Source organism: Eschrichtius robustus, chromosome 11, assembly GCF_028021215.1.
Source record: "Eschrichtius robustus isolate mEscRob2 chromosome 11, mEscRob2.pri, whole genome shotgun sequence".
NCBI lineage: Eukaryota > Metazoa > Chordata > Mammalia > Artiodactyla > Eschrichtiidae > Eschrichtius > Eschrichtius robustus.
Window position 1 is genome coordinate 106148147 of NC_090834.1, and position 23235 is coordinate 106171381.

The following is a 23235-nucleotide window of genomic DNA, read 5'->3' on the forward strand; positions in this document are numbered from 1 at the left end:
TCAGAGGTCGTGACGCGTTTGGTTGTCTGGGAAGGTGGCTGCTGCGCAGGCTGACCCCGGCGGGCGGGGGAGAAGCGGAACAGAGCGCAGAGGCGGCGCTGCCACCCACCCAGCTGCCCAACGGCGCGCTTCTCTCGGGGCGGCGCGGCCGTTGCCATAGCTACAGACACAGCCAACCGAGGAGGGGGCGGGCCCGGGCTACGTCATTCCCAGAGCGACGCTGCTCCTCGCCTCCCGCCTCTTTCGGGTGCGAGACCCTCCGTCCGCCTCCCCAGCTCTCCACCTGCGCGCCTTCCCGCCCCGCCCCGTCCCCTCCACGGGCTCTGCGCCGGCGCGGTGCCCGCCGGGGCTCGAGGGGGAGCCCGCGAGGCGCATGCGCCGTGCGGGTACCGCCGCCGCTCTGGTGTCGCTGCCGCCGCCGTTGCAGCCGTTACCGCCTCCCTGCTGGCAAGTGTGGGAAGGAGGAGCTGAGGGCCACCGCCGCCGTTGCCGCCATGGGGGTGAGTGAGGGAGGGAGAGGAGACGCGAGGGCCGGGAGGGCTCCCCGCTTACCCCGTCCCCTGCGCCCCCATTGTTCCTTGAACCCCCTCTCACGTGACCCCGAACCCCTCCGGCCTCACGTGACCCCCAGCCCCCACATGACTCGACTCCCCCAGTCTAAGTGTCCCGATGCCCGGCCCAGCCCGGGAATCTCCTGGAGAGCCCCGTCTCCGGGCCCCAACCCCTCCGGTGCCCCCCGCCTCTCGCGTCGTGCTCGCCCTTGCCTTCCTCTAGGACGTGTTATCTTCTTGGCCTCCCCTCTACCCCCGCGCGGTCCCTGGGTATCCCCCCTGCCCCCAGGGGTCACCCATCACCCCGCTGTCACCGGCTTCGCGGCTTCCCATATCCTAGGCCTACACTGGGTTGGAGGGAACCGAGGCCCAGAGAAAAGAAGGCACCCAGCCAAGGTCACACGGGCAGCGACTGGGCGCCAAACCCCGATTCAGGGCTCTCGAGACCCCGGCCGCCCGCCTCCCGCTACTCGGCTTCTCAGCGAAGCTGGTTTCCCCAGTCTCTTTCGAAATCTTTCCACCAGGTTCCTCCTGCTCCAAAAACATTCTGTTCCTTTTCGACAGAGGCCTGCCTTCAAGGCCTCCCAGATGCGCCAAAGTGGGTCTTATTACTTGGGTTTTTAGTAGTCTTCCTACTTCAGGTGGCTTGGGGTGGGGAAGCTGTGCAGAAGGTGAGCAGGGGGACGATGGAGGAGTACTGGTGGTGGCCCCAGCCGGGGATGGATAGTGACCACCTGTTTTGCACAAGGCAGCCTGGAGGTGCATTTTATGCCCTTCCTGGCATGTGCTGTTAGAGGGTTGAGCAGAAGTTATTCGCATGTTTCTGTAAGATCACCTTCCTAAGTCCCAATTAGAGTGGCACCAGTCACTCTCCTAAAAATGTAACTGGCCCTCCCTGGTACCATGTATCTTAGTTTTTACATGAAATTTCCACCACCTTTAGGGAGTCCTGACTTTGGAGCCAGAGAGACCTCAGTTCCAGCCCCACCTTCCCTGGCTAGCGGCATGATATTGTGCCAGTGACCTGGCCTTTGTGGATTTGAATTTCCTCATCGATGTAATGAGAATGATGATACCTCCCCTTTAGGACAGATGTGAGGATAAAATCAGAGAGTGGCTGTAAATAGCTACATAGGTGCCTCTTAAATAGTGGCTGTTATTTTTGCCTGTATTCTCAGCCTTTAGTCATCTAAAATAGATTTGTGCTATTTTTAACTCACTGGGTTTGTCCCTACTATTATTAATCTAGATTTTTTTCCTCTCCACTCAAATAGTTATTGACTGAATAAATCAACTTGTTAGACAAAAATAGTTGTCTTATCCATGTCAAAGCACTTTATGTAATCCATGTCAAAACACATTCATCATGTTTCAACAAGGACTTTTGGACTGTGTACTTCACGTATAGAAAATCAAGTCTGGAAACCTTAGGCATATTTAACCTAGATTTTAGTGAAAGGTCCCAGACCCCAGGTCTTGTTGAAACTAAATAAAATATTGAGTCCCTGGTATTACTTGGTAAACGTCTACCCAGCATCAGCCACTCCAGACTGAGCAGAAAACAAGAAGCATAACATGCCATTCTCGTTCAACACTTCCTCATTGGTTGAGTTGAAATAGCAGGCCTCAGAGATCCTGCGATCCTTGCTGCTTCCTTAAGGGCCCTGATTGATCTTATTACTCATACTTCACAGATGTGTTTCTCAGGACAGCCCCTACTTAGTCTCTGCAAAAGAGAAATTGAATTTTCCTCCCTGAAGCAGAGCTGGAACCCCCTCATCATACTCATTCCTTATGGGTGGGGGCTGTGGACTCCCCACCTCAGTGTCAGGAGCGTCGTGGTTCCTAATGGTCACCCTCCAGAAGAGGGCCCTGCTCCATTTGACAGCCTGACCACAGGCTGAGAGAGTGCATCAGTTGGAGCACTGTTCAGAGTTCTCTCACCCTTGCCGCCGCACGTGTTTTAGGAATTAGAATTTAGAGCTCTGTCTCCCTTTGCCAAAAACTGAGGGTTTTTTCCCCTGGATCCTGGATTCTTTGTGGGATGGAGGCATTGATACTGAAAACCTAAGGGTTGCCAAGTCCTTTTTCTGAAAGGTGCCTCCTGCCCCCATCTGGGCGTTTTTTGTTTTTTAATTTCTATGTGTGACCCCTAGCAGTCGTGGAACTACTCTTATGACTAGCAGTCAAAGAGATACTCCTTTGAGGGAATTCCCTGGTGGTCCAGTGGTTAGGACTCCACGCTCTCACTGCCGATGGTGCGGGTTCAATCCCTGGTCGGGGAACTAAGATTCCACAAGCCATGAGGTGCGGCCAAAAAAAAAAGAGAGATACTACCTTGATAGGAAAAGCAAGGGGAGGAGTTTGACAGCTGCACGTGAAAACAACATGTATATCACACTTGGTAACAACAAGTGTCATACACATTTAACTGATGTAGTGGAAGGAGCATGGACTTTGGGGTTCAGACCTGGATTTGAATCTTGGAGGATTCATTCAACAGGTATGAACTGAACACCTGCTGTTTGCTGAGCACTGGGTATACATCGGCAAAGAAAGCAGATGTGACCTCTCCTCTACCTCATGGAGTGTACAGTCTGGTGGGAGTGGAGGGAGAGGGTGGCCAGAAGACCTCTTTGAGAATCCTGTTCACGGGCTCTGTGACCCTGAAAGTTATCTAATCTCTCTGGGCCTGTTTCCTCATCAAAGAAGTGGGCAGGCATTCCTTGCTGAGTTATTGCAAAGATTAAAATAAATCATCCTTATTAAAGCACTAGCAGAATGTTTATCGTTAGTAGGTCCTTGTAAACAGAAGTCCTTACAGTAAGGAATTTTTATATCTAGTACATTGTATCATTTTGTCCTTACAACAGTCCTGTGAGGTATAGGCATTGTTAGCCCCATTTTATGGATGTGGAAATTGAGGTTCAGAGAAACTGAGTAACTTGTTGGAGAGAGAGTAAATAACTTGCTCAAAGTCACACGGCTATTAAGTGGAAGAGCTGAGAATCAAATGTGGGTCTCTTGACTCAAAATCCCACACTCTTTATTATATAAAGCTCCCTTGGGAAAGACACTTAACCACAATGAGCTTTACTGTTCACTGTGCTTATTTCCCATTTTAATTAGGAGAATTTTCCTGTGTCCCTGCAGGATAGTCTTACCTCCGCAAGGCAGGACAAAGCTAATTGGAACAGTAGGAGACTACTTTTCCTAGCGTGTGCTGGGTTTGAGGGAGGGCCCCTGCCTGTCTGGCCCCGCCTGCCGCAGCCTGCCTCATACCCCGTGTGCAGGCAGCCAAGCGCTTAAGGGGCTCTTTCATTATCCGCAGTCTCTGGTCATGGCGGCCCCAAGCGTCACTGAGAGTTGCCTGGCTCACCTGTTCCCCTGCATGAATGAGCCCATAAATCTCCTGGAGGCCCGGGCTTGGCCCTCCTGCAGCTTGTGCTGAGGAACTACTTACTTCTGGTGCTTAGAAATGAGATGCTCTGGAGGGAACCTACACTTCACTGCTTTCTGGGTCCTGGGAGTCGCGCTTTCCTCCCAGCACCTCTGATCCCTCAGCTCTGTGCCGTAGAGCTAACGTGCAGGGTGGAGGCAGGCAGCTGGCACCGACTGGGATGGTGTGCTGGCTTCTGACTGTCCTTGGCTGTTCTGTGAGGCCAGCAGTTGTGTTCCCATTTTCCTGGAGGTGGAGTTCCGTTCACACACGGCGGGTGGCAGGAGGAACAGTGGCCTGGCCTGTTTGATGCCAGAGCTCATATTCTTTCTGCCCCATTGCACAGCCCTGGCGACCTTCCGTCTCAAGTTTCCCTGTCCCTTACCCCTACCTCAGTGTGGACGTAGGGTCTGGGGTGGCGCTGTGCGGGCATGTCACGCCAGCTGTTACCGAGCCAGAAGGGTAATGAGAAGTGAATCACCAAGTGGCTGCCTTGAGGCTCCTGAGGTCTTGTCTTGACCTTACCTTGGCGGAGCTGAGAAGGCCTTGGACGCTGGTGTAGGCTCTCCCGGAGGGAGGCAGGGTGGCTGGTGGGACAGACACTGAATCTGCGGCCCAGCCCTGGGGTTGAGTCTCCCCTCTGCTGCTTACTCTCTGGGGAACTTCGAACAAGTCGCTCCAGCCCTTTGAGCCTCAGTTTCTTGTGTAAAGGGAGGTGATGGTTTCTGCCCTGAGAATTGAACCAGATAATGTTGGTGAAAGTGTTTTGCAAGATGAGTGTATCTCTCAGTGTTGTCTTGAAACCCAGATTCCCAGAGGAAAAAAGGTGTATGATCTAAAACCTCTTTGTGGTAGAGAGGGGCTAGTTCTGTCCCGAGATCCCAGTGTTATGAAGACAGTCTATTCTCTTCTGTTTGCTCCTCTAGGGAGGTAAGAAATGGGCGCTAGCTCTCGGCTTTCTGCACGGTGCTCAGCCTGCAGATAGTAAACAGCTGGTGCTGGGCGAGTCTATGCCTAGAAGGGCCATCCCTGTGAGTCCCTAGTATCTGAGCTCTTGCCTTCTGGTTGCTTGAAATAGGAGTTAAGCAGTGTCATGCCTTGAGGAACCGAGGGTAGAATTTATCCAGCAGCTGGGTATTCAGCTCACCGTTTCCTGGGCCAATCAGTGTCAGGGCTACTGTGGGATCGGAGGAGACAAAACCTCTCTCCGGTGAGGTCAGGGAAGGGAGGGGTGGGGGCAGAAGAGGCAGTGCGGTTGGTAAAAAGCAGAGCCATCTTCCCAGTGCCTTTGGGGTACCTTCAGGACTCGGGCTGGGTGGTTAGGCACCTCCGGATGCCTGTGCTGCTCTGCTCCTCCTTGGGAGTGAGGAGGAAAAGTGTCATTTATTGAGCACAGGCCATAGTAACCCTCATGGGCTTAATACTTCAAAGGAGGTATCAAGGGCCCTGCTCATCAGATGAGGGAAGGGGGCTCAAAGAATGGTTGTGTCTTGTCCTAAGACCCGAAGGGAATAAAGGGCAGAAGGAGGCTTTGGACAAGGTCTGTTGGACCCCAGAGCTTGGGCTCTTTTCCCTGTGCTACCAGTTTTTACAAGAGGGTAAGAGGGTCCATTTAGATTTGAGAAAACCTCACGTGAGCCTCCAAACAGGATCTGCTCCATTTGGAGTTACGGGCGGTTTGCAGTTTGCTTCTCTGTGTAAGGACAGCCTCCCCTTGCTCCGCCTCTGTTGCCTATGTGCCCTGCAACTTGGCTTTGCTGACCACGTGTCAGTATGGCCTCTGTCCCCAGATGAACCCCTTGGGGCCCTTCACTCTGCCCTGTCGCTACTAGGTGCTCGGTGTGTCTGCCACTCACTGGCCTTGGCTGAGCAGCTGTTTCTGGGAAGAGCTCCGCCGCCTTAAGCCAGAGTGCCCAGCCCTAGCTTAGAAAGGAGACTCAGCTCCCAAAGAGGCTGCCCCCAGACCAGATCTTTGTTTTCTGAAGCCAGAATACACTGAAAAGGCTTACTGAATGAATTTATACTTAGAAACAGCTGTCAGCCGCTACCTCAGATGCCATCACCTCCCTGAAACCTGCCCTGAATGTGTCTAAAATTACTTGTTCCTACCTTAGGAGGGAATGAATGAGTGAATATTTATTAAGCAGCTGCTGGGGGGCCAGGCTCTGCTTCAGGTGTTGTCACGTGCTCTCACTGGGTCCTCACAGTGACCCGGTGGTCCCAAGGGTCAGTACTCTTCCTGATAGGGAAGCTGAGAAGTCTAGTGACGCTCCCAAGGTCTCACGACTGGGACGCGCTTGGGTCTTTCCTACCCTGCCAAGCAGGACCCGGCAGCCAGGATCCGGAGTTTCTGCTGTGGACTGGGGACTGACCCTTAGGGTCTGCAAAGGGAAAGTCAAAGTCAAGTCTTTGATTGGTCACAACCTTCCAGCCAACTTTGCTTTTCCCTGTTGCAGAGGAAGTCGAGCAAAGCAAAGGAGAAGAAACAGAAGCGGTTGGAGGAGCGAGCAGCCATGGATGCTGTCTGTGCCAAAGTGGATGCCGCCAACAGGGTGACTCTCCCCTCCTTCCTAGTCCCTTCGTCCTGGAACTGCAACTTGGTTTTTAATTTGATTTCTTTTGGCGCCACCCTGTGGCAGAATTGTGTTACTACGCATCCATACCTCTGCTGCCTCCTTGCTGCCGGGGAAAACTAGCCTGGCTGGCAGAGAGCTGCGAGGAGGGCCAGCGGATTGGCCCAGGCGTGCAGGGAAGTGTGGATTGAAGTGGAAGTGGCGTCTTCTCTCTGTGGGTCTCCTTCCTTAACACTAGAAGAGGGTCTGCAGGAATTTTTCCTAGGGTTTTGCATTTTGGGGAGGAAACCTCCCTGGTAAAATGTGGTATAGTTTGCTCATTCTTTCCTTCAAACATTTATTGCCTGCCCATGAGGTACCACAGGTTGTGCCAGGGATGCAGCAGCCTGGTTTCGAGGGGCCACAGTCGGGGGAGGAGTAGCTGAGATTCTGAGCACCCGGTGGGCCTGACTGGGAGTGGCTCAGCTTTCCAGTGGAACCAGAGAGATTCTGGTCACCCTTCCTGCCCCGGTTCATGTCCCAGTTTTTGTTATTCTTTTAGTCCACTCAGTAAACATTCACACTTACAAGGATGTGGTGCAGGGACATGATTTTTCATTTTGGGTTTTGACCAGGAGAGGTTAGTTGGGGGCCTCTCAAAAGTATGTGAGTGGGGTTTCCCTAGTGGCACAGTGGTTAAGAATCCGTCTGCCAGTGCAGGGGGCACAGGTTCGAGCCCTGGTCCGGGAAGATCCCACATGCCGCGGAGCAGCTAAGCCCGTCTGCCACAACTACTGAGCCTGCACTCTAGAGCCCGCGAGCCACAGCTACTGAAGCCCGCGCACCCTAGAGCCTGTGCTCCACAACAAGAGAAGCCACCACAATGAGAAGCCCGCACACCGCATCGAAGAGTGGCCCCGGCTCGCCACAGCTAGAGAAAGCCTGCGTGTAGCAACAAAGACCCAATGCAGCCAAAAATAAATAAATAAATTAAAAAAAAAAAAAAAAAGCTTATAGCATGTAGCCAAAACTAAAATCAGAAGAAAATATATCATTAAAAAAAAAAAAAAAATTATGTGAGTGGAGCAAGGGACCTGTCTTCTCTCTTGGGTCAGGTGGGTGCTGAGTAGGTTTTACGCCCAGAGGCCAGTCTTAGAATTAGGCAGTAAAGTCTCTTCTTACCCCATCAAATGAAGCTAAAACCCTGTTGGGCCTTCTTCCCAGAGCCTCCCTCCTACGTGTGATTTCAGAGCTAAGGCAGGTGGAGGGTCCGTATATAAGGGCGGCTCCTGGCCCTGGGAGCTGAGCCTCCACTTGGGTCCGCACAGCGTGGTACTTCAGGGTGGAGCCTGTGACTCTGCTAGGCGAGTGTTTGTGCTACTCCTCTTTTCTTTCCCTCCACAGCTTGGAGACCCATTAGAGGCTTTCCCAGTGTTCAAGAAATATGATCGGAATGGGTGAGTGTTCAGCATTCCTATCTTGTCTCCTTGAGTCTCTTCAGGAATTCACCTTTCCAGAGTAGGCTTCCTCAGACCCAAATTGTTTCATTCTTTGTTAATGAAAAAGCAGAAAAGATGGCTAGTACCCTGTTGATATAAAAATCCCCCAGTTAGGGAGACAAAGGAATCTGCAAATGAGCAAAGATTGCCTAATCTCAGACTGATGTCTCTGTGGGACTTGTTATTCTCTCCGACGAAGAACCATAGAGCTGAAACAAACTTGAAAAATCATCTGGGCCGACTCCCTCGTTTTATGCAGAGGGAAACCAAAGCTCCGAGAAGCTGAATGAGATGTCTGAGCTTATGGAGTTTCTCCCTGCCCGCGGCAGGGAGCTTTTAATTCCCAGTCCAGCGTTCTTTCCCTGGGTCTATAGTATAATTGTTAAAAGCCACTTACTGGCTTTGTGACCCTGGACAAATTACTTAACTTCTCTGTGCCTCAGTTTTCGAATCAGAAATGGGTACCTTCCTCATGGAGTTGTCAGGAGGATTAGATGTAGAGTGTTAGTGCCTGGAACATACGAAAGGCTAGGTCAGTGTTAGTTGTTATTACTACTGTTCTTTTTACTAATCCAGTTCACTACAGAATCTAGACTAAAGCCCCCTTCCACTCTCTGTTCCTTTGGTTTGTAAAATAGGTAGCATTATCTGTCTTACCCGAGATGCTGTTGGCTGAGGGAAAAACAGGGGCTATGATTTTACAGAATCATTGCTATGGGTCTGAATCATAACAGTGCCTCTTATTAACTGTATTTGGTTAAGTCAACATATTCTTGAAGCCTCATTTTTTATCTGTTAACTGGAATGATGATGCCAAACTTGGAAGGTTTTTTAAGGAGGAAAGAAACTATATCCAGCTCCGTAAGTTGCAACTGGTGTGAGTATTTTAATGAGCAAGATAAGACAAATGTAAATGCATGAATTATGAAGGAAGGACTATAGTAGGTAATACTACATTTGCCTTTCATAGCTGTGTCTGAATTTCATAGTATCATATTAATTAATTCTTTCTGTCTGTGATCAGATGCATTATGGTTCCTCTAGAAGCTTTGTCATCATTCAGCCTCTGGGAAGTCCTTTGACATAGTTCAGAGATTCCTCACTGTGATCTCTCTCAGTGTTCCCTATCCCACGTTCCCACTGACTCCCAGAAATATGGACCAGCTCTGAAGCAGGCATTGTCAGCTGACTCTGGGCTCATCTGGTGCCTGGAATTGTGTGTGATTTGTGTGGCTGTGATCCTACTTTCATGTACTTAAGGAACTCAGATTAGTGGACAATTTATACTTGCAAACCAGCCTTGAGAAAATTTATAGCTAAGACAGTTGCAGTGCTGTGTGTGGGCATTTCTGACCACTACATGGTCAGTACTTGGAAAGAAAGGAAGGCTGTTCAGAGCCAGGAAGTTCTGAATTCACAAGGCCACACACATGTGCAGCTCATATGACATACCAGACAGCAGAGGTGACCATGGATTCCAGTGGTGATGTCTTCTGAGGAGTCGAGTCAGTCCTTTCAGAATGTGGCACTACCTGGAGAATATGATTTCACAGTTTGGCCAAGGAGTTTAACTGTAATTTATTTAATTCATTTAGACCTAAATAGCAGATTGAGGGAGCTCCCTGGCGGTCCAGTGGTTGAGACTTGGCACTTTCACTGCCACGGCCCAGGTTCGGTCCCTGGTCGGGGAGCTAGGATCCCGCAAGCCACGCGGTGTGGCCAAAAAAAAAAAAAAAATAGGTAGATACCTGAACACCTACATCATTCATTAGTTTAGGAAAACAGAGCATGGGGTGAATCCCGATCTACCCTGTTTGATCAGCTGAGAGCACCCACTGTGTCCTCAGAGGAAGCAGTGGGCAGGACTCCTCAGGGGGACGTGGGCCATAGTCTTCTTGAAGGGCCTGAGGTCATCCAGCTGCTTTTGCTGGCAAGATTGGTAGATAAGAAGGAAGAGGTCCCCTGGGAGCCCAGTGAAGACTTGATTCCAAATGAAAGCAACAGGAAAAATGCCTAAGGGCAGGAATTGAGGGAACAGAGAGGACTCCGGTGTTTGTAACAAACTACAGAAGAGAGGGTGGAGAGAGCAAAGAGCTGGCAGAGAGGGACCGAAGTTTACAAAGTGCTGAGTCTGATAAGGGCTGTGCAGGGAAGGCAGGAAATGGGGCTTGTGGTCAGGGTGGTGGGCTGGTGATGACAGTTGTTAATCTCGGCTTGAACGGCCTAGTTCCTTCACAGGCACCTTCTGTAGTCACATCCGGGCTCGGCTTTTCTCTGTAGATTAACTGAGACCAGGCGGGCTTCGTTGTCAGGCTGTCAGGGCAGCGGGTGGTGCCGGGCCTGTAGCCGCCTCCAGACGCCTCCTTTTCCTCTTCTCAGGTTAAATGTCTCCATTGAATGTAAGCGAGTGTCTGGCCTGGAGCCGGCCACCGTGGATTGGGCCTTCGACCTGACCAAGACCAATATGCAGACCATGTAAGCACGCCCTCTTGGGCAGGGAGCCTGGCCCTCCTCTCCAGAGTCCCTGTCCTGACTGCCCCCCACCCCCCACCCCTGTCTCCCAGGTATGAGCAGAGCGAGTGGGGCTGGAAGGACAGAGAGAAACGCGAGGAGATGACGGATGACCGAGCCTGGTACCTCATCGCTTGGGAAAACAGTTCGGTTCCCGTAGCCTTTTCTCACTTCCGGTTTGACGTGGAGTGCGGGGATGAAGTCCTGTACTGGTAGGGGCCCTGGCCTGGGGGTGGGCGCGGGCGGAGGAGGCACCCCAGCCGGTGGCAAAATCCAGCACGCCCATCTGGGTCTGTGGCAGGCCTCGCAGCCGCTGCACGCTCACTCCGCTTTCCTCCCCCAGCTACGAAGTGCAGCTGGAGAGCAAGGTGCGGCGGAAAGGCCTGGGGAAGTTCCTCATACAGATCCTGCAGCTCATGGCCAACAGGTGAGGGCCATCCGTGCACCGCTCAGTTGGGAGGAGCTGCCTCTGAGGCATCCCCCGTGGGGGACAGGGCTCACGGGACTGTTCTGGAAGAAAGGTGTCTAGAACCCTCTCAGTAAGCTTCTCTCTGCCCTGCCATGACTCCAGATTTTGTACCCTGGGCTCAAGGAGGCAAGCACCTCCGAGTGCCTGTTCCGCGCCTGAGTAATGGGGTGCAGAGAGGACCTGGAGGGGGGAAGCCAGTCAGGTGGGGACCTGATCAGCCCTGTCACAGAGGGCGGCACCCAGTGCTGTGGGTGCCCAAGACAGGCTAGAGTCGGGCCTCAGGAATACTTCTTAGGAGCAAACGGGAGACAGCAGGCAGAGACACAAGAGAGCAAGCGGGATTTAGCACCTGTTTCTCTTTCTGGAAGGTTCTCTCTGCTTCCTTCTCAGCACACAGATGAAGAAAGTTATGTTAACGGTATTTAAGCACAATCATGGTGCCTACCAGTTCTTCAGAGAAGCGCTGCAGTAAGGAGCTGGGCCGCGGTGTGGGACCCTCTGGGTGGTAGCAGCTGCCTGCCCCAGTGTCTTTTCCCCCATCCTGGCCCCATTCGTCCTGACATTGAGCTCTCGGTTCTGAGGTCCTTGGGGTTGGCAACTGGGGAGATGGTGTGGGAGCGCCTGTGGCTTGGTCCCCTGCCCTGCTCCTGAACCCTGACTCTTGGGGAGGAAGGCAGTCAGCTGCCCATAGCCAACCCTTTCCTCCTGCCTGCCTGCAGATTTGAAATCGACGACTCTTCCCCAAGCATGTCCGGTTGCTGTGGGGAGGACTGCTCCTATGAGATCCTGAGCCGGAGGACCAAGTTTGGGGAGAGCCAGCACTCCCATTCGGGCGGGCACTGTGGTGGCTGCTGCCACTGAGCTCCCAAGCTCTCTCCAAGGCCTGTTCTCTCCCCGGTTTCAAGCCGCTTGCCAGGTGCCCTCAGAGCTGTGGCCTCCTCAGCCCCAACCCTGGGGAGGAGTGGTCCGCGCCGCCCCTCCTGCTCTCTCCTAGAAGAGCGGGGTGCCGGAGGGAGCAGAGAGGAGAGGATGCTGCCGGAAGAGCCGGCGGAGGCCGGGGCACGAGGCGCATCCTCTCACGGTGGCTGCCTTCTCACTCGGCTCTCGGCCCTGAGCGTGGGTTCTCCGACTTCCCTACAGCTGGATTCCTGACAAGCCCCCCTCCCCGCCACACACGCTGCTGGCCAAATGGAGTGTTTATTCCCACCTTCATGAAAGTCCTGGAGCCCTGGGTCAGGGTCTGGCTGGTTCCCAAAGAGGAATGGGCTCGGTGTAAGATGTGGGCGTAGAGAGAGTCTTCAGAGAGACTCCTGTTTCATGGATGGGACGCTCCAGTGGAGACCTCAGGAAGGTCTTTTGTGCCACAACACAGGGAATCGAGGCAGCTCTTTCTGGCTGTGCCTTCGTGGATCCATTTAGAGTGGAGTCATCCCAGGGGACCAGCCGACTCTGGGAGAAAGGCTGCCCACCTCTCCCCATTGCTGTCAGTGAGGGGCTGACAATATCAGGAACAGGTGTGAATGGGGTCTGCCATGGGGACTATGGCTTCTCCGGGCTTTGGGACCTGGCTGCACCCTGAGCTTAACCTCTTGATCTCATGGCAGTGACTCAAGATTTTTATTCACAGAAAAGAGCTGAAGCCCTGCCTGCTCTTCTCCGTCACCTCTCACCACTGTTTCTTCCCCTGCCTCTCACCCCACTCGATACCCCTGTTCTTACTCTCAAGGGGGAATAACATCAGGGAGCCCCTTGTCTTCCCCCAGAAGGCCCCTTGCTCCTGCCGTATTTAGTGCCGTTTCCTCTCATATCTTGGTGCTGTTAGCTCCCTGAAGGTGGGTACCCCCCACCACCACTCCCCCCTTTGGAGAGCCCCCAGCCAGCAGCAGCCCCTTCCTGCACTCCCCAGCCTGGCCAGACGCTGCTCTTCTCTCTGGTGTCACCTGCGGCGGGCGGGGGCGGGAGAAGCTTCCTCTCCCCTCCTGGGATAGAGAGGGCGCAGGGTCAGAGCTTAGACTTGCCCTCATCCCCAGACCGTATACCCTTCCAGGGAAGAAAATGACCAAATCCTTATCCAGGAAGAAGCACCTACCGCCTCCCCTTGGACAACCTTGAGCTCTGCCTTAGGGAGCGTCTCAAAGGCTCTGCCTTTGCGAGGTTGTTCCGGAGGAGGTCTGTCAGTCCTTCCGACCTCGGTCTGCTCACTCCCCACCCTCTGCCCTGACTCAGGCTGCCTGTGCCGGCCATCTCCCCGATCTCCTCTCCCCGGAGCTGTTCTCGCCTCTCCCCCAGGGTCCTGCCTGTGCCGGGCCTGTGCGCACAGCCTCTCTGCTGAGCGCTCCGTGTTGCTCTTGACCTGCCAGCAGTGGACGTGGCACTCCCTTGGAGAGGGCCTTGAAGCTTTACACTGGAATAAGCCCACCTTTGCCCCTACCCTGCTGACTCCCAGGAGATTTTACCCAAGGGGGAGAGTTTTCATTGCTGGAAGGGCATTGGAGGGCTCCTTCCAAGAATCATGGAATGACAGAATCATATTTAGGAAGAGCTTTTCCTCTGATCCCTGCTGTCTGTCAAAGGACAGAGAATGATAAATATTTATTGTCTTAGATCATGGATTTCTGATACCTCCCACCCAAGGGGACCAAAAGGGACCCCAGCGTAAATCCCACATAAAGGGAGTTAAGTGTGCGTGTCTCCCCTCATTGGACACCTGGCACCGAGCCCCGTTGGTAGATGGGCACTTGGTGTTGGGCCCTGCTTGTCCAGCCGCCTGTGCCACTTCCCAAGGGCTGCTGGGGGCTCTGGCTGGGTGGGGAGGCGCTGCCTGAGACCCGCAGGTCACCCTGTTGTTGGTGTTGAGCCCATTCAGTTCTGAACCATCAGTCTCTCCATTTCCCCAGGGTCTTGGTTTTAAGAAACATAGCAGGCCTTTTGTACCAGGCTTTTTGGTTTGTTTGGGGCATGTTAAAATATTAATTTTGAGTTTTGTTTTTTAGTTGTATCCACCCTGTTTCAGGTTATTTTCATTGATGTCAGATGTGTATATGACATGTGTATGGTTCTTTTTAACCCTTCCTGGTGTTTTGTTTTTTTTTTTTTTTAAGAGGAAACTGAAGATAAATTTCTTTATATATATATATATATATATATATATTTTTTTTTTTTTTTTTTCCTTTAGCAACTTGTTATCACTGGAATCAAAGGGAAAAAGTGATCTCTTTTTGCATTGGTTGTATTTGTATGTCACAAATAAAAGACACTTTGTTCAGCTGCTGGGACGGCTTCCTGCTGCTGGGGTGCCACTGGCAGCGTGGGCTCAGACCATCCCAGCGTTGGGCCTAAACCCTGGGGGGCGCATAGCTGTGACGCCCCACACCTCTTCCTGTGAAGGAAGCTTTGGGCTGAGAAAACCTCAGGGTGTCTGGGGCGAGGAGCCAGAGATGGGAACTGAGACCGAATGCATGTGTTTGTGCCACTTCCCAAAAGCCCTGGGTAGAGGTCACAAGTCTTCTCCTGAGGGGCACCTGCTCCGCTGCTGGAGAGAGTCCCAGGCCAGGCGTTGTGACATTGGACATATGTGGGTAAAGGTAAATTCCAGAACACTTGTGTGGGAGTTGAATAGACGAGAGTAGAGTGTTGGTGTCTCTTTCCTCCCTTTTACTTTATTGGGTTCCTCAGAATACTCTGTGTCTCTTAAAAAGACTCCAGCCCCCTCTTCCCTCCACGCACAAAAGACGAAGGCTCAAAGGAAGGGTAACTCACATCAGGCCTGACAGGGCAGGAAAGTTATGAGCTGGGGGAGGCTCTGGCCCCTCGAGTGTGACAGATGGAGCTGTGCACTTCTCTCCCAGGCCCGTGCCTGGCCCGGGGGAGCCGGGAGCAGAGGCAGGAAGTGGGCCAGGAGCCAGGGCTCAGAGCGCTTCCTGTGGACACCGGAGGGGCCAGCCTCCTTGTGCTGCTGCTTGGTGGTCACATCTGCCGGAAGGTGGAGAGGGCGGCCAGGACGGAGCCCCAAGCCCTACTGAGCCTTCGAGCTCTGGTGGGGCAGTGATCTGGGGAAAGAGGAGCAGGGTTAACAGCTGTCTCGTGGGTGCCAGCATGTTGTGGCCTCAGCCCCGTGGGTGGGGACACAGCCAGGGCACGGTTTGTGCAGCTGCCTTACCTTGGAGGCGTGAAGAAAGGCCTCCCAGTCCTTGGGAAAGGAGAGAGCATTTCAAATGCTGGCGAATCAGAATCATTCAACAGACGTCTCCTGTGAGGGAATTCTGCCCCCTCCCCACCCCGGAGCTCTTTGTTCCTTGAAGGCTGTCTTAATCCCAGGCAGGAATTCCTTGGAATGACCATCCCCTTGCCGCAGGGTGAACGGCCAGAGCCGGAAGGACTGGGGGCCCTTCCTTCCCTGCTGCTGGCCCCATCTGCGCCCTCCACACCACCTTCCTACGTGGCGGGCTCCCTCTTGGGTCCTCTGAGGTGGCTGCCCCCACCCCTCCCTCCACCTGCAGCTCAGACTTTGTCACTCAAGCGGCACTGGCTGGAGTGCCACCCCTTCAGTGGCGGATGGAACAAGAGGCACAGTGGCTGGACGAGAGGGCCTCAGTTTCGGTCAGAGCCTGAGATGGTCTGAAAGGGACTGCGTTTCCCCAGTGTGAGAAACCTGGTCACCAGACGTTTCTACTGGCAGGCCTTGAAAGTGGTCAGTTCAAACAAACAGGTGTATTCTAGTTTTTTCTGCTTTTCCCTCTCCAAGTGCAACAGGTCGTTTCTCTACCGCCTGAGGTCAAGGGTCTGGGACGGTAGGGGAGGTGCTGCAGAGGCGGCTCGGAGACTGGACAGCCCCATGCAGGCGCGTTGTTACTTGGCTGCGGCGAGGAAGGAAACTGGCATTTGGTGATTCCCTACTCCGCCAGCAACCACTCACACTTGGTCTTCATGGTGCTGGGTGCCAGGGCAGGATCTGCATCCACCTGCAGTGCCCTGGCACGTGGTCATGCCCCCGGACAGGATGTTGTTGACATCCAGGTCCTTGTGGATGTCGATGTCACCCTTCACGATGCAGTCGTGGGTTGTCTTGTTGGTCCTGGTGGGCTCCATGCCTGGTCTTGAGGTCCTGTCTTCCCTCTCAGGGCCTGGCCAGTAGGGGCGCTTTCTCCTGAGAGAGGCCTGCCTTCTCTTCCATGCAGGGGGCTGCCCAGAAAGACGGGGACTGGAGTTGAGAAGGTCAATATCAAGGCATGTCCGCCCTGCGGAAGCAGAGACTCACCCACAGTGGAGGGCTGGAAGAGGGTCTTAGGACAGGGGTGGGGCCAATGGTGATGACCTGCCTTCTCCAAGGGAGGAGGAAGCAGCCACAGTCATCTCATGCTCAAAGTCCAGGGGCACAGACCCCAGCTTTCCCTCCATGTCCCCGCATGATCTCCTGCCGGAGCCCTGGCTCCGAAGCCTGCAGCCCAGCTTAGCCCCCTCTGACCCAGGCCCTCTGAATCCCATCCTTGCCCAGGGTGGGAGAGCAGCCCCCGCGGGGGCCCCGCTGCCACGTGCGCATGCGCACGGTTTCTGCAATGCCTGGATCCTACCTGTGCAGAAGACAAGGTGAACATGAAAGCCTGTCCTGGGGCTTTCGGGATCCCTGCTCTAAGAGGATGAACGTCTGCTACAGGCTGGCAGGGAAGGGCTGCCCTGTGCTCAGGGTAGGCCACCCCAAGGTTGGAGGGAGGAGGCCCCGAAGGAAAGGGACCAGGTGAGAGGGCTTGGAGCCGCCGGCAGAATGGGATTGGGGGGTGCAGCCATGAGCCAAGGTGTGAGAGCCGACCTGGAGGTGTCTGCAGCTGCCCGCGGGTGCCACCTGCCCTCCTCCGCACCAGGACCCAGGAGAAGGTTGGTGCGCCAGGCCCTGTGCTGCTGGGTGGTTCTGGCCTGGCACAGGAGGGTGCTATTGTGGGGAGTGGGCCAGAGGGTGCCTCATCCACCCCAGCCCCTCACCAGTGGTGACAAAGAAGTAGCCGCACTCAGTGAGGGTCTTTATGAGGTCGTCAGTGAGGTCCCGGCCCTCCCAGCCCAGGCGCTGGGTGGCAAGGGGCAGCACACAGCCCTCAGATGGGGTGCTGCCACCCCCAGGGTCCAGCATGATGCGTTGGGGGTGCATTACACAGGGGCTTCAGGCAGAGCTGGGGAGGGGGCGCCAGGAAGTGGCCTGTACTCCTGGGGCAACCCGTGTCCTGAATGCTGGATACAAGGAAGAGGAGGGGCGGGGACGTGGCAGGAGGGGTGTGGGGATCAGGGATGGGGCTCTCAGGTGCTGGGCCTTAGGGCCCTCTGGGGGTCTGGCTGTGAGATGGGGTGTGGAGAGCAATGAAAAGTTATGGGGGTTCGCCCAGGGCTGGAGGTCAGACGTCAGGAGTCCAGAGGTGGAGAGGGGGCCCAGGGTTTGGAGTAGTGAGTCCAGGCTGGGGGCCCAGACGTCAGAGGGCTCTGGACACGAGGTTACAGCACAGTAGGGGTGAGACTGGGGGCCTGGTCCTCACTGGCGCGGCCAGAGGCATATAGCCTCAGCACAGGCTTGGATGTCACCTATGTAGCAGGAAGGCTCAATGTCTTGAACATGACCCGAGCGGTCCTCATCTTGCTGTTGGCCTTCGAGTTGAGGGGGGCCTTGATGAGCAGTGCCCCGTGCTCCTTCCAGGCCACGCACAGCTTGTCGTAGAAGCTGTGGTGCAGATCTCCGTGTCGTCCTAGTTGGTGTTGATGCTACGCTCCGTGGGGTACTTGAGCAAAAGAATGCTGCACTTGCTCTGGGCCTCTTGCCCACATACGAGTCCTGGTCCAAGCCCATCGTGACCCCCTGGGGAGCTGGGGAAGGAGAACTTGGGTGTGCTGGGGGGGGTCATCCAGCCCAGCAGCCCTCCCCTTCTGTGGGTCTCCAGTTTACCCATCTGTACTATGGAGTAGGGGCAGTGGCAGGCTGACTTAGAGACCTGAGTGCCGTGACTGCACAGGTGTGGGGGACCTTCCCCAAGCCAGCACCATAGTCACACCCGAGCTGGCTCGTCACACTTGGCCGCTGGCTGTGGGCTGCAGGCAGAAAGGGGTTAACTACCACCTGGCTCCAGGCGGGCACCCCACACCCCAGCCCACAGCCTCCTTGTGCCCTGGCAGCTGCACCTTTCCAGCCAGCTGCGGGATGCCTAGGCCAGGACAGCTGAGTGCCCCTGGGGAGGGCAGCACCCCGGCCCTGCCCCCTGCCCTCACTCTCCCATGTTGCTCCGCCCCCAACAGCTGTGTCCTGGCCTGCCCTGGATGTCTGGCTCCTGGTGACAGCTGTGCCCCAGGAAGAGCAGATGCCCCTTTGGGACCCTCCTCCGTTCCTGTTCCACCCCCGCCCTGGGGGCTCTTTGCTCCTTGTTGAGGACAACCCAGACCAGGGCCGGCTCTTCCTAACCCTTTCGCCCCTTTTTTGCGTGAAAGGCCCCATTTTTAATTTCTCTGTGTGACCCCGAGCAGTTATAGAACTACTATTGTGACCGGCAGTAACAGAGATACTACTTTGATAGGAATAGCAAGGGGAGCAGTTTCACAGCTGCATGTGAAAACAACATGTCACACTTTATAACAACAAGTGTCAGTTACATTTAATTGATGTAGTGGAAGGAGCATGGACTTTGGGGTTCAGACCTGGATTTGAATCTTGGAGGATTCATTCCACAGGTATGAACTGAACACCTGCTGTTTGCTGAGCACTGGGTATACATCGGCAAAGGAAGCAGATGTGACCTCTCCTCTACCTCATGGAGTGTACAGTCTGGTGGGAGGGAGAGGGTGGCCAAAAGACCTCTTTGAGAATCCTGTTCACGGGCTCTGTGACCCTGAAAGTTATCTAATCTCTCTGGGCCTGTTTCCTCATCAAAGAAGTAGGCAGGCATTCCTTGCCGAGTTATTGCAAAGATTAAAATAAATCCCCTCCCTCTTCTTGAACCCTCCTCTTTGGACACTGGGCTTTTCCTGAGGCTCTACAAGGGCGTCCTGCTGCTACCCCCACCATAGGGAGACAGTCCCCACCGGCCTGTAGAGAGGCAGCAGCTGCCCTCAGCGGCCTGGGAGGGGTCTCTTCACCCTATAGCCCCGGGGCTCAGTGCCCAGCACTCACTTGACGTGCCAGGAGGGGAGTTCAGGCCAGTGGGGAGACTGGAGACCCCTAGCTCACGTTCAGACCAGCTCTGTGTCAGATGCTCTGTGAGGTAGCAAACTCCAGAAGGTGTGTGTGTTTGGGGTGGGGGGTCAGGTCTGACCCCCTCCCTAGGTCTCACAGCTCCATATTTGGAGAGAGCAATGGTTGAGCCAGAGCCTTTAATGGACGGGGACCAAGCCAGGGGTGGGGTCACCCGGTGTTTCTCTAACCCATGTATGGCCAGTAGGTTCTGGGGGTCAGCCCTGGGATGGGGTACCTGGGATCTTCCCAGTCCATATATGACCATCAGGGACTGGGGGCCTGGATTGTGACACTGGTCTCAGGGGTAAGGACCAGCTCCTCCACCATCCCCAAGGCTTGGGATCTATTCCTACTGCTCCATTCAGGGAAGGGGGTGGAGTGGGGGGACAGCTTGGGCCCTGGGATCAGAGCCAGGACCCAGGCTGGGATCTCTAGGCCTCATCATGACGCAGGAGAGACTCCCAAAAATGTGAGCGTAGTGGGCAGTCCTGGGGTAGGAGAATGAGGTCCCCATCCTTGCAGACAGCACAGCAGTTGCCAGGGTGTTAGAAGAGATCCCTGCCTCCCAGAGAGTCTGTCACCCACAGGGCAAACTTCCCTCCCTGGACCAGTGAGCCCCCTTCTCCATGCTTGCTTATTCTCTTTTTTTTTAATAAATTTATTTATTTTATTTGTTTATTTTTGGCTGCGTTGGGTCTTTGTTGCTGAGCGCGGGCTCTCTCTAGTTGCGGTGAGCAGGGGCTACTCTTCATCGTGGTGCTCGGCCTTCTCATTGCAGTGGCTTCTCTTGTTGCAGAGCACGGGCTCTAGGCGCGCGGGCTTCCATAGTTGTGGCTCGCGGGCTCTAGAACGCAGGCTCAGTAGTTGTGGCGCACAGGCATGTGGGATCCTCCTGGACCAGGGCTCGAACCCGTGTCCCCTGCATTGTCAGGCGGATTCTTAACCACTGCACCACCAGGGAAGTCCCAATGCTTGCTTATTCTAATGCCAAAGGAAGTGCCCAAGGGACTGCCCTCATGATCCAGTGGTTAAGACTCCGCATTTCCACTGCAGGGGGCGCAGGTTCGATCCCTAGTTGAGGCAGTAAGATCCTGCGTGCTGCAGGGCGTGGCCAAAAAAAAAAAAAAAAAAGTGCCCAATGTGCAATATTGGAAAATGCAGCAGAAAAAGACCATTTTCCTGCCATCATCTAGAGAGCGCTACTGTTCACAACTTGTATGTGTCCTTCCAAACTTTTATCTCTGCATATCTATTTCCCTAGGTATGTTTTCTTTGTTTTAGAAAAACAGGATCCTATCACACATTATGTTTTCCTTGCTTTTTTTTTATCTGTTTTAAAACTTTTTTAACTGAAGTGTAACAGGCATACAGAAAGGTGCACAAGTCGTGAATGTCCAGCCACTCATGATGGAATTATCACGGGTGGACGCATTCTTGTAACCAGCCCCCAGAAGCCCCCTCGTGCCTCTCTCGATCCTATGCCCTCCCTCTTCCCCCAGGATCCCCACCACCTGACTCCTCGCCCACCACAATGGCTTAGTCCTGCCTGCAGTTGCACTTTATATAAACAGGACCACACAGTCTGTGCTCTTGGACATCTGACCTCTTCTGCTCAACATTATGTTTGTGGGAACCATCCATGTTGCAGCTGTAGTTTGTTCATTTTCACTGCCGTATAGTGTTTCATTATATAAAATACCACCTGGGTTCACTGCTCTCGTGTTGATGGACTGTCCCTAGTTTTGGGGAGGGGTGGGCTGCTGGAGGACGGGGGAGAGAGCAGAGACGTTGGTATTAATCCAGCTGCCTTATTTAACCTCTGCAAGCCTCCTTCCTCCTCTTTGATGGGAGTTCTGAAAAAAGTCACATCACAGGGGCCACGAGGAAAGCCCTGGAACAGAGCACAGGGGTACCTGCTCGACATACATTCACTCTTTTTCCTCCAGACGCAGGCGGAGGAGAGGAACATGAGATTCCTCAAGGGAGTAACCCAGGGAACCACAGAAAGGCCATCCCTTCCCAAAGCCTCTCCAGGGCTCCTGCCTGGCAGTGCTCTAATCTGGGCGTTATTACTTTGTTCACAGGACAAAAGCCTGACAAAGCCCCCGTAGGGCCGCAGGGAGGTCCCTGTCTCTTCATTCTCCCGGGGGCAAGCAGCTGGGGTCTGGGCCTCCCAGCCCTGTGTGCCTAGGCTATGCCCCTTGGGATGTGGGGGGAGGTGCCTAGAAGCATCTGTCCTGGGCTGTTTGCATCTGTCCTGGGCTGTTTGCCAGGGCCCAGGGCAGGGTGAGGGCAGGGGGCCTGGTAGCTGGCGGTCAGGCTGGACCAAGACTGCTGGACATTAACAATACCCACAAACAGGGTGGGGGAGATGGGGAGGGGTGGAGAAGGGCCCTGGATGGCTCAGGGCCTGGGAGCCCACCTCTCCAGAAGAAGCTCAGGCACAGACCACCCTTTGGGGCACTCTGGGTCCATTCCCACCTTTCTGTGAGTACCCCCCTTCTCCCATGGGGCCAAGGCTTCTCCTCCAAAGCCCCTGTTTTCCGGGTCTCTTGCCACCTCACCTCATCCCCATCCCCTTTAGCAGCCTTTGATGCTATCGACCACAATATCAAAACTGGAACTGCTGGAACTTCTCCCTCTTGGCGGTAACTTTTGTGGTGGTTAAAAGCATGGGTTTTGGAGTGGATAGACCTGCCCTGGAATCCTGGCTAGGCAGCCTTGGAGCTGCGTGACCTTGAGCAGGTCACCCAGTTCTCCAGGCTTATTTCCTCATTTGTAAAACATTTGAAATAATAATAGCATCTCCCTTGTGACATCGTTGTGAAGGTGGAGTGAGATTATATAGGTAAGGCCTGGCTCAGTGGCTGGCCCCTCACCCCCTTTCCTGTTCTCCTCTACCTATTGTTCAGTCTCCTGCAATTCATAAATGTCTGAGTGTCTGAGTGTGTGCCAGGCCCTTTGCAGACAGTGGTGAACCAGAACAGGCTCTGCCCTCACATGGCCCCCAGCCTAGAGACAGAGATCACTCCCGTGGGCAGGGGCTGCTGAGCACAGAGGCGGCACAGGCCTGGGGTGGCCAGGGAAAGCTTCTTGAGGCAGTGCCACCCCTGTTACTTCCTATCACATCATGGCACTTTCAATAGCTTCTCATTAAGTGTTCGTCTCTTGTCTGTCTCTTACCTCTGGAATGTCAGTTCTGTGATAAGGGAGTCCTTGTTCACCTTGTTCACTGTGTGTCTAGAACAGTTCCTGGCAGACATAGGGGCTAGGAAACATTTGATGAATAAAGTAAGCTGTAACGGTTAGTGGAGACCTGGAAGTAGGAGCTGGAGTGGTGAAAAAGGAAGGCTATGTAGGTAAGAGATGAAAAAGTGTTCTGTAGAACATAAGATACAAAGAAGCAAAAGGCTTGGGGGTGGGGGGAGGAACCAGAGGGCAAGGAAGAAGGTGTGGAATACTTAGAGATGAGGCTGGAGAGTGATGTCCAGGAACTGGGACTTTGTCTGGTAAGCAATGAGGAGCTTTCAAATTAGGTGTATGACTTGGTTAGATTTATGTTTAAAGAGAAGGGAGGAGGGGAGGGAGGAAGGTCGGCTGCCTACTGCATGGAGACTGGAATTGGAGAGGGTAATAGTAAAGGGGGAGAGTTCATTTAGGAAGTTAGTGTCAGGCGGTCGGACCAGAAATAATGGAGTCCTGGCAGGGAGAGGGGATTTCTGAGTAGAGATTTGAGTATGAATGGAGGGAGGAGTCAAGAGTGCCGCCTGGGTTTCTGGCTTATGTGATTGGGTGGGCCACAGATGTCACTCACGAAGATAGGCGGCTTTGGAGGCGGGACATAATCGAAAGGAACGCCCCCTCTTTGCCCCGCCCATCGGTGGTAGGATGGCGTCGATTGGCTGTTTCGAGGAAGGCGCCAAAAACTGACAAGGGCAGGCGAGAGGTGTATCCTTACGTCACGTCCTAGGAACATCCGGGCCCCTCTTTTCCCGGCCCCACAGCTGCGGAACT

At 54.1% G+C, this 23235-nt stretch overlaps 1 protein-coding gene across 1 annotated transcript; it reads left to right on the top strand.

The window, feature by feature from the left end:
- Window positions 1–284: 284 nt before the first annotated feature.
- On the top strand, window positions 285–14270 carry NAA40 (N-alpha-acetyltransferase 40, NatD catalytic subunit). Its single transcript, XM_068556173.1, has 8 exons — window positions 285–500; window positions 6447–6542; window positions 7947–7999; window positions 10421–10516; window positions 10606–10764; window positions 10896–10979; window positions 11412–11489; window positions 11741–14270. The coding sequence occupies exons 1-8, from the start codon at window positions 495–497 to the stop codon at window positions 11880–11882; spliced, it is 714 nt and encodes a 237-aa protein (XP_068412274.1). The 5' UTR covers window positions 285–494; the 3' UTR covers window positions 11883–14270.
- The last annotated feature ends 8965 nt before the right edge of the window (window positions 14271–23235 follow it).

Bases quoted from the DNA above. Each gene is read 5' to 3' on its own strand.
- NAA40 (XM_068556173.1), top strand. The intron at 10,980-11,411 runs GTGAGGGCCATC...CTTCCTTCTCAG, and splicing joins CTGCAGCTCATGGCCAACAG to CACACAGATGAAGAAAGTTA. The intron at 11,490-11,740 runs GTAAGGAGCTGG...GCCTGCCTGCAG, and splicing joins TTCTTCAGAGAAGCGCTGCA to ATTTGAAATCGACGACTCTT.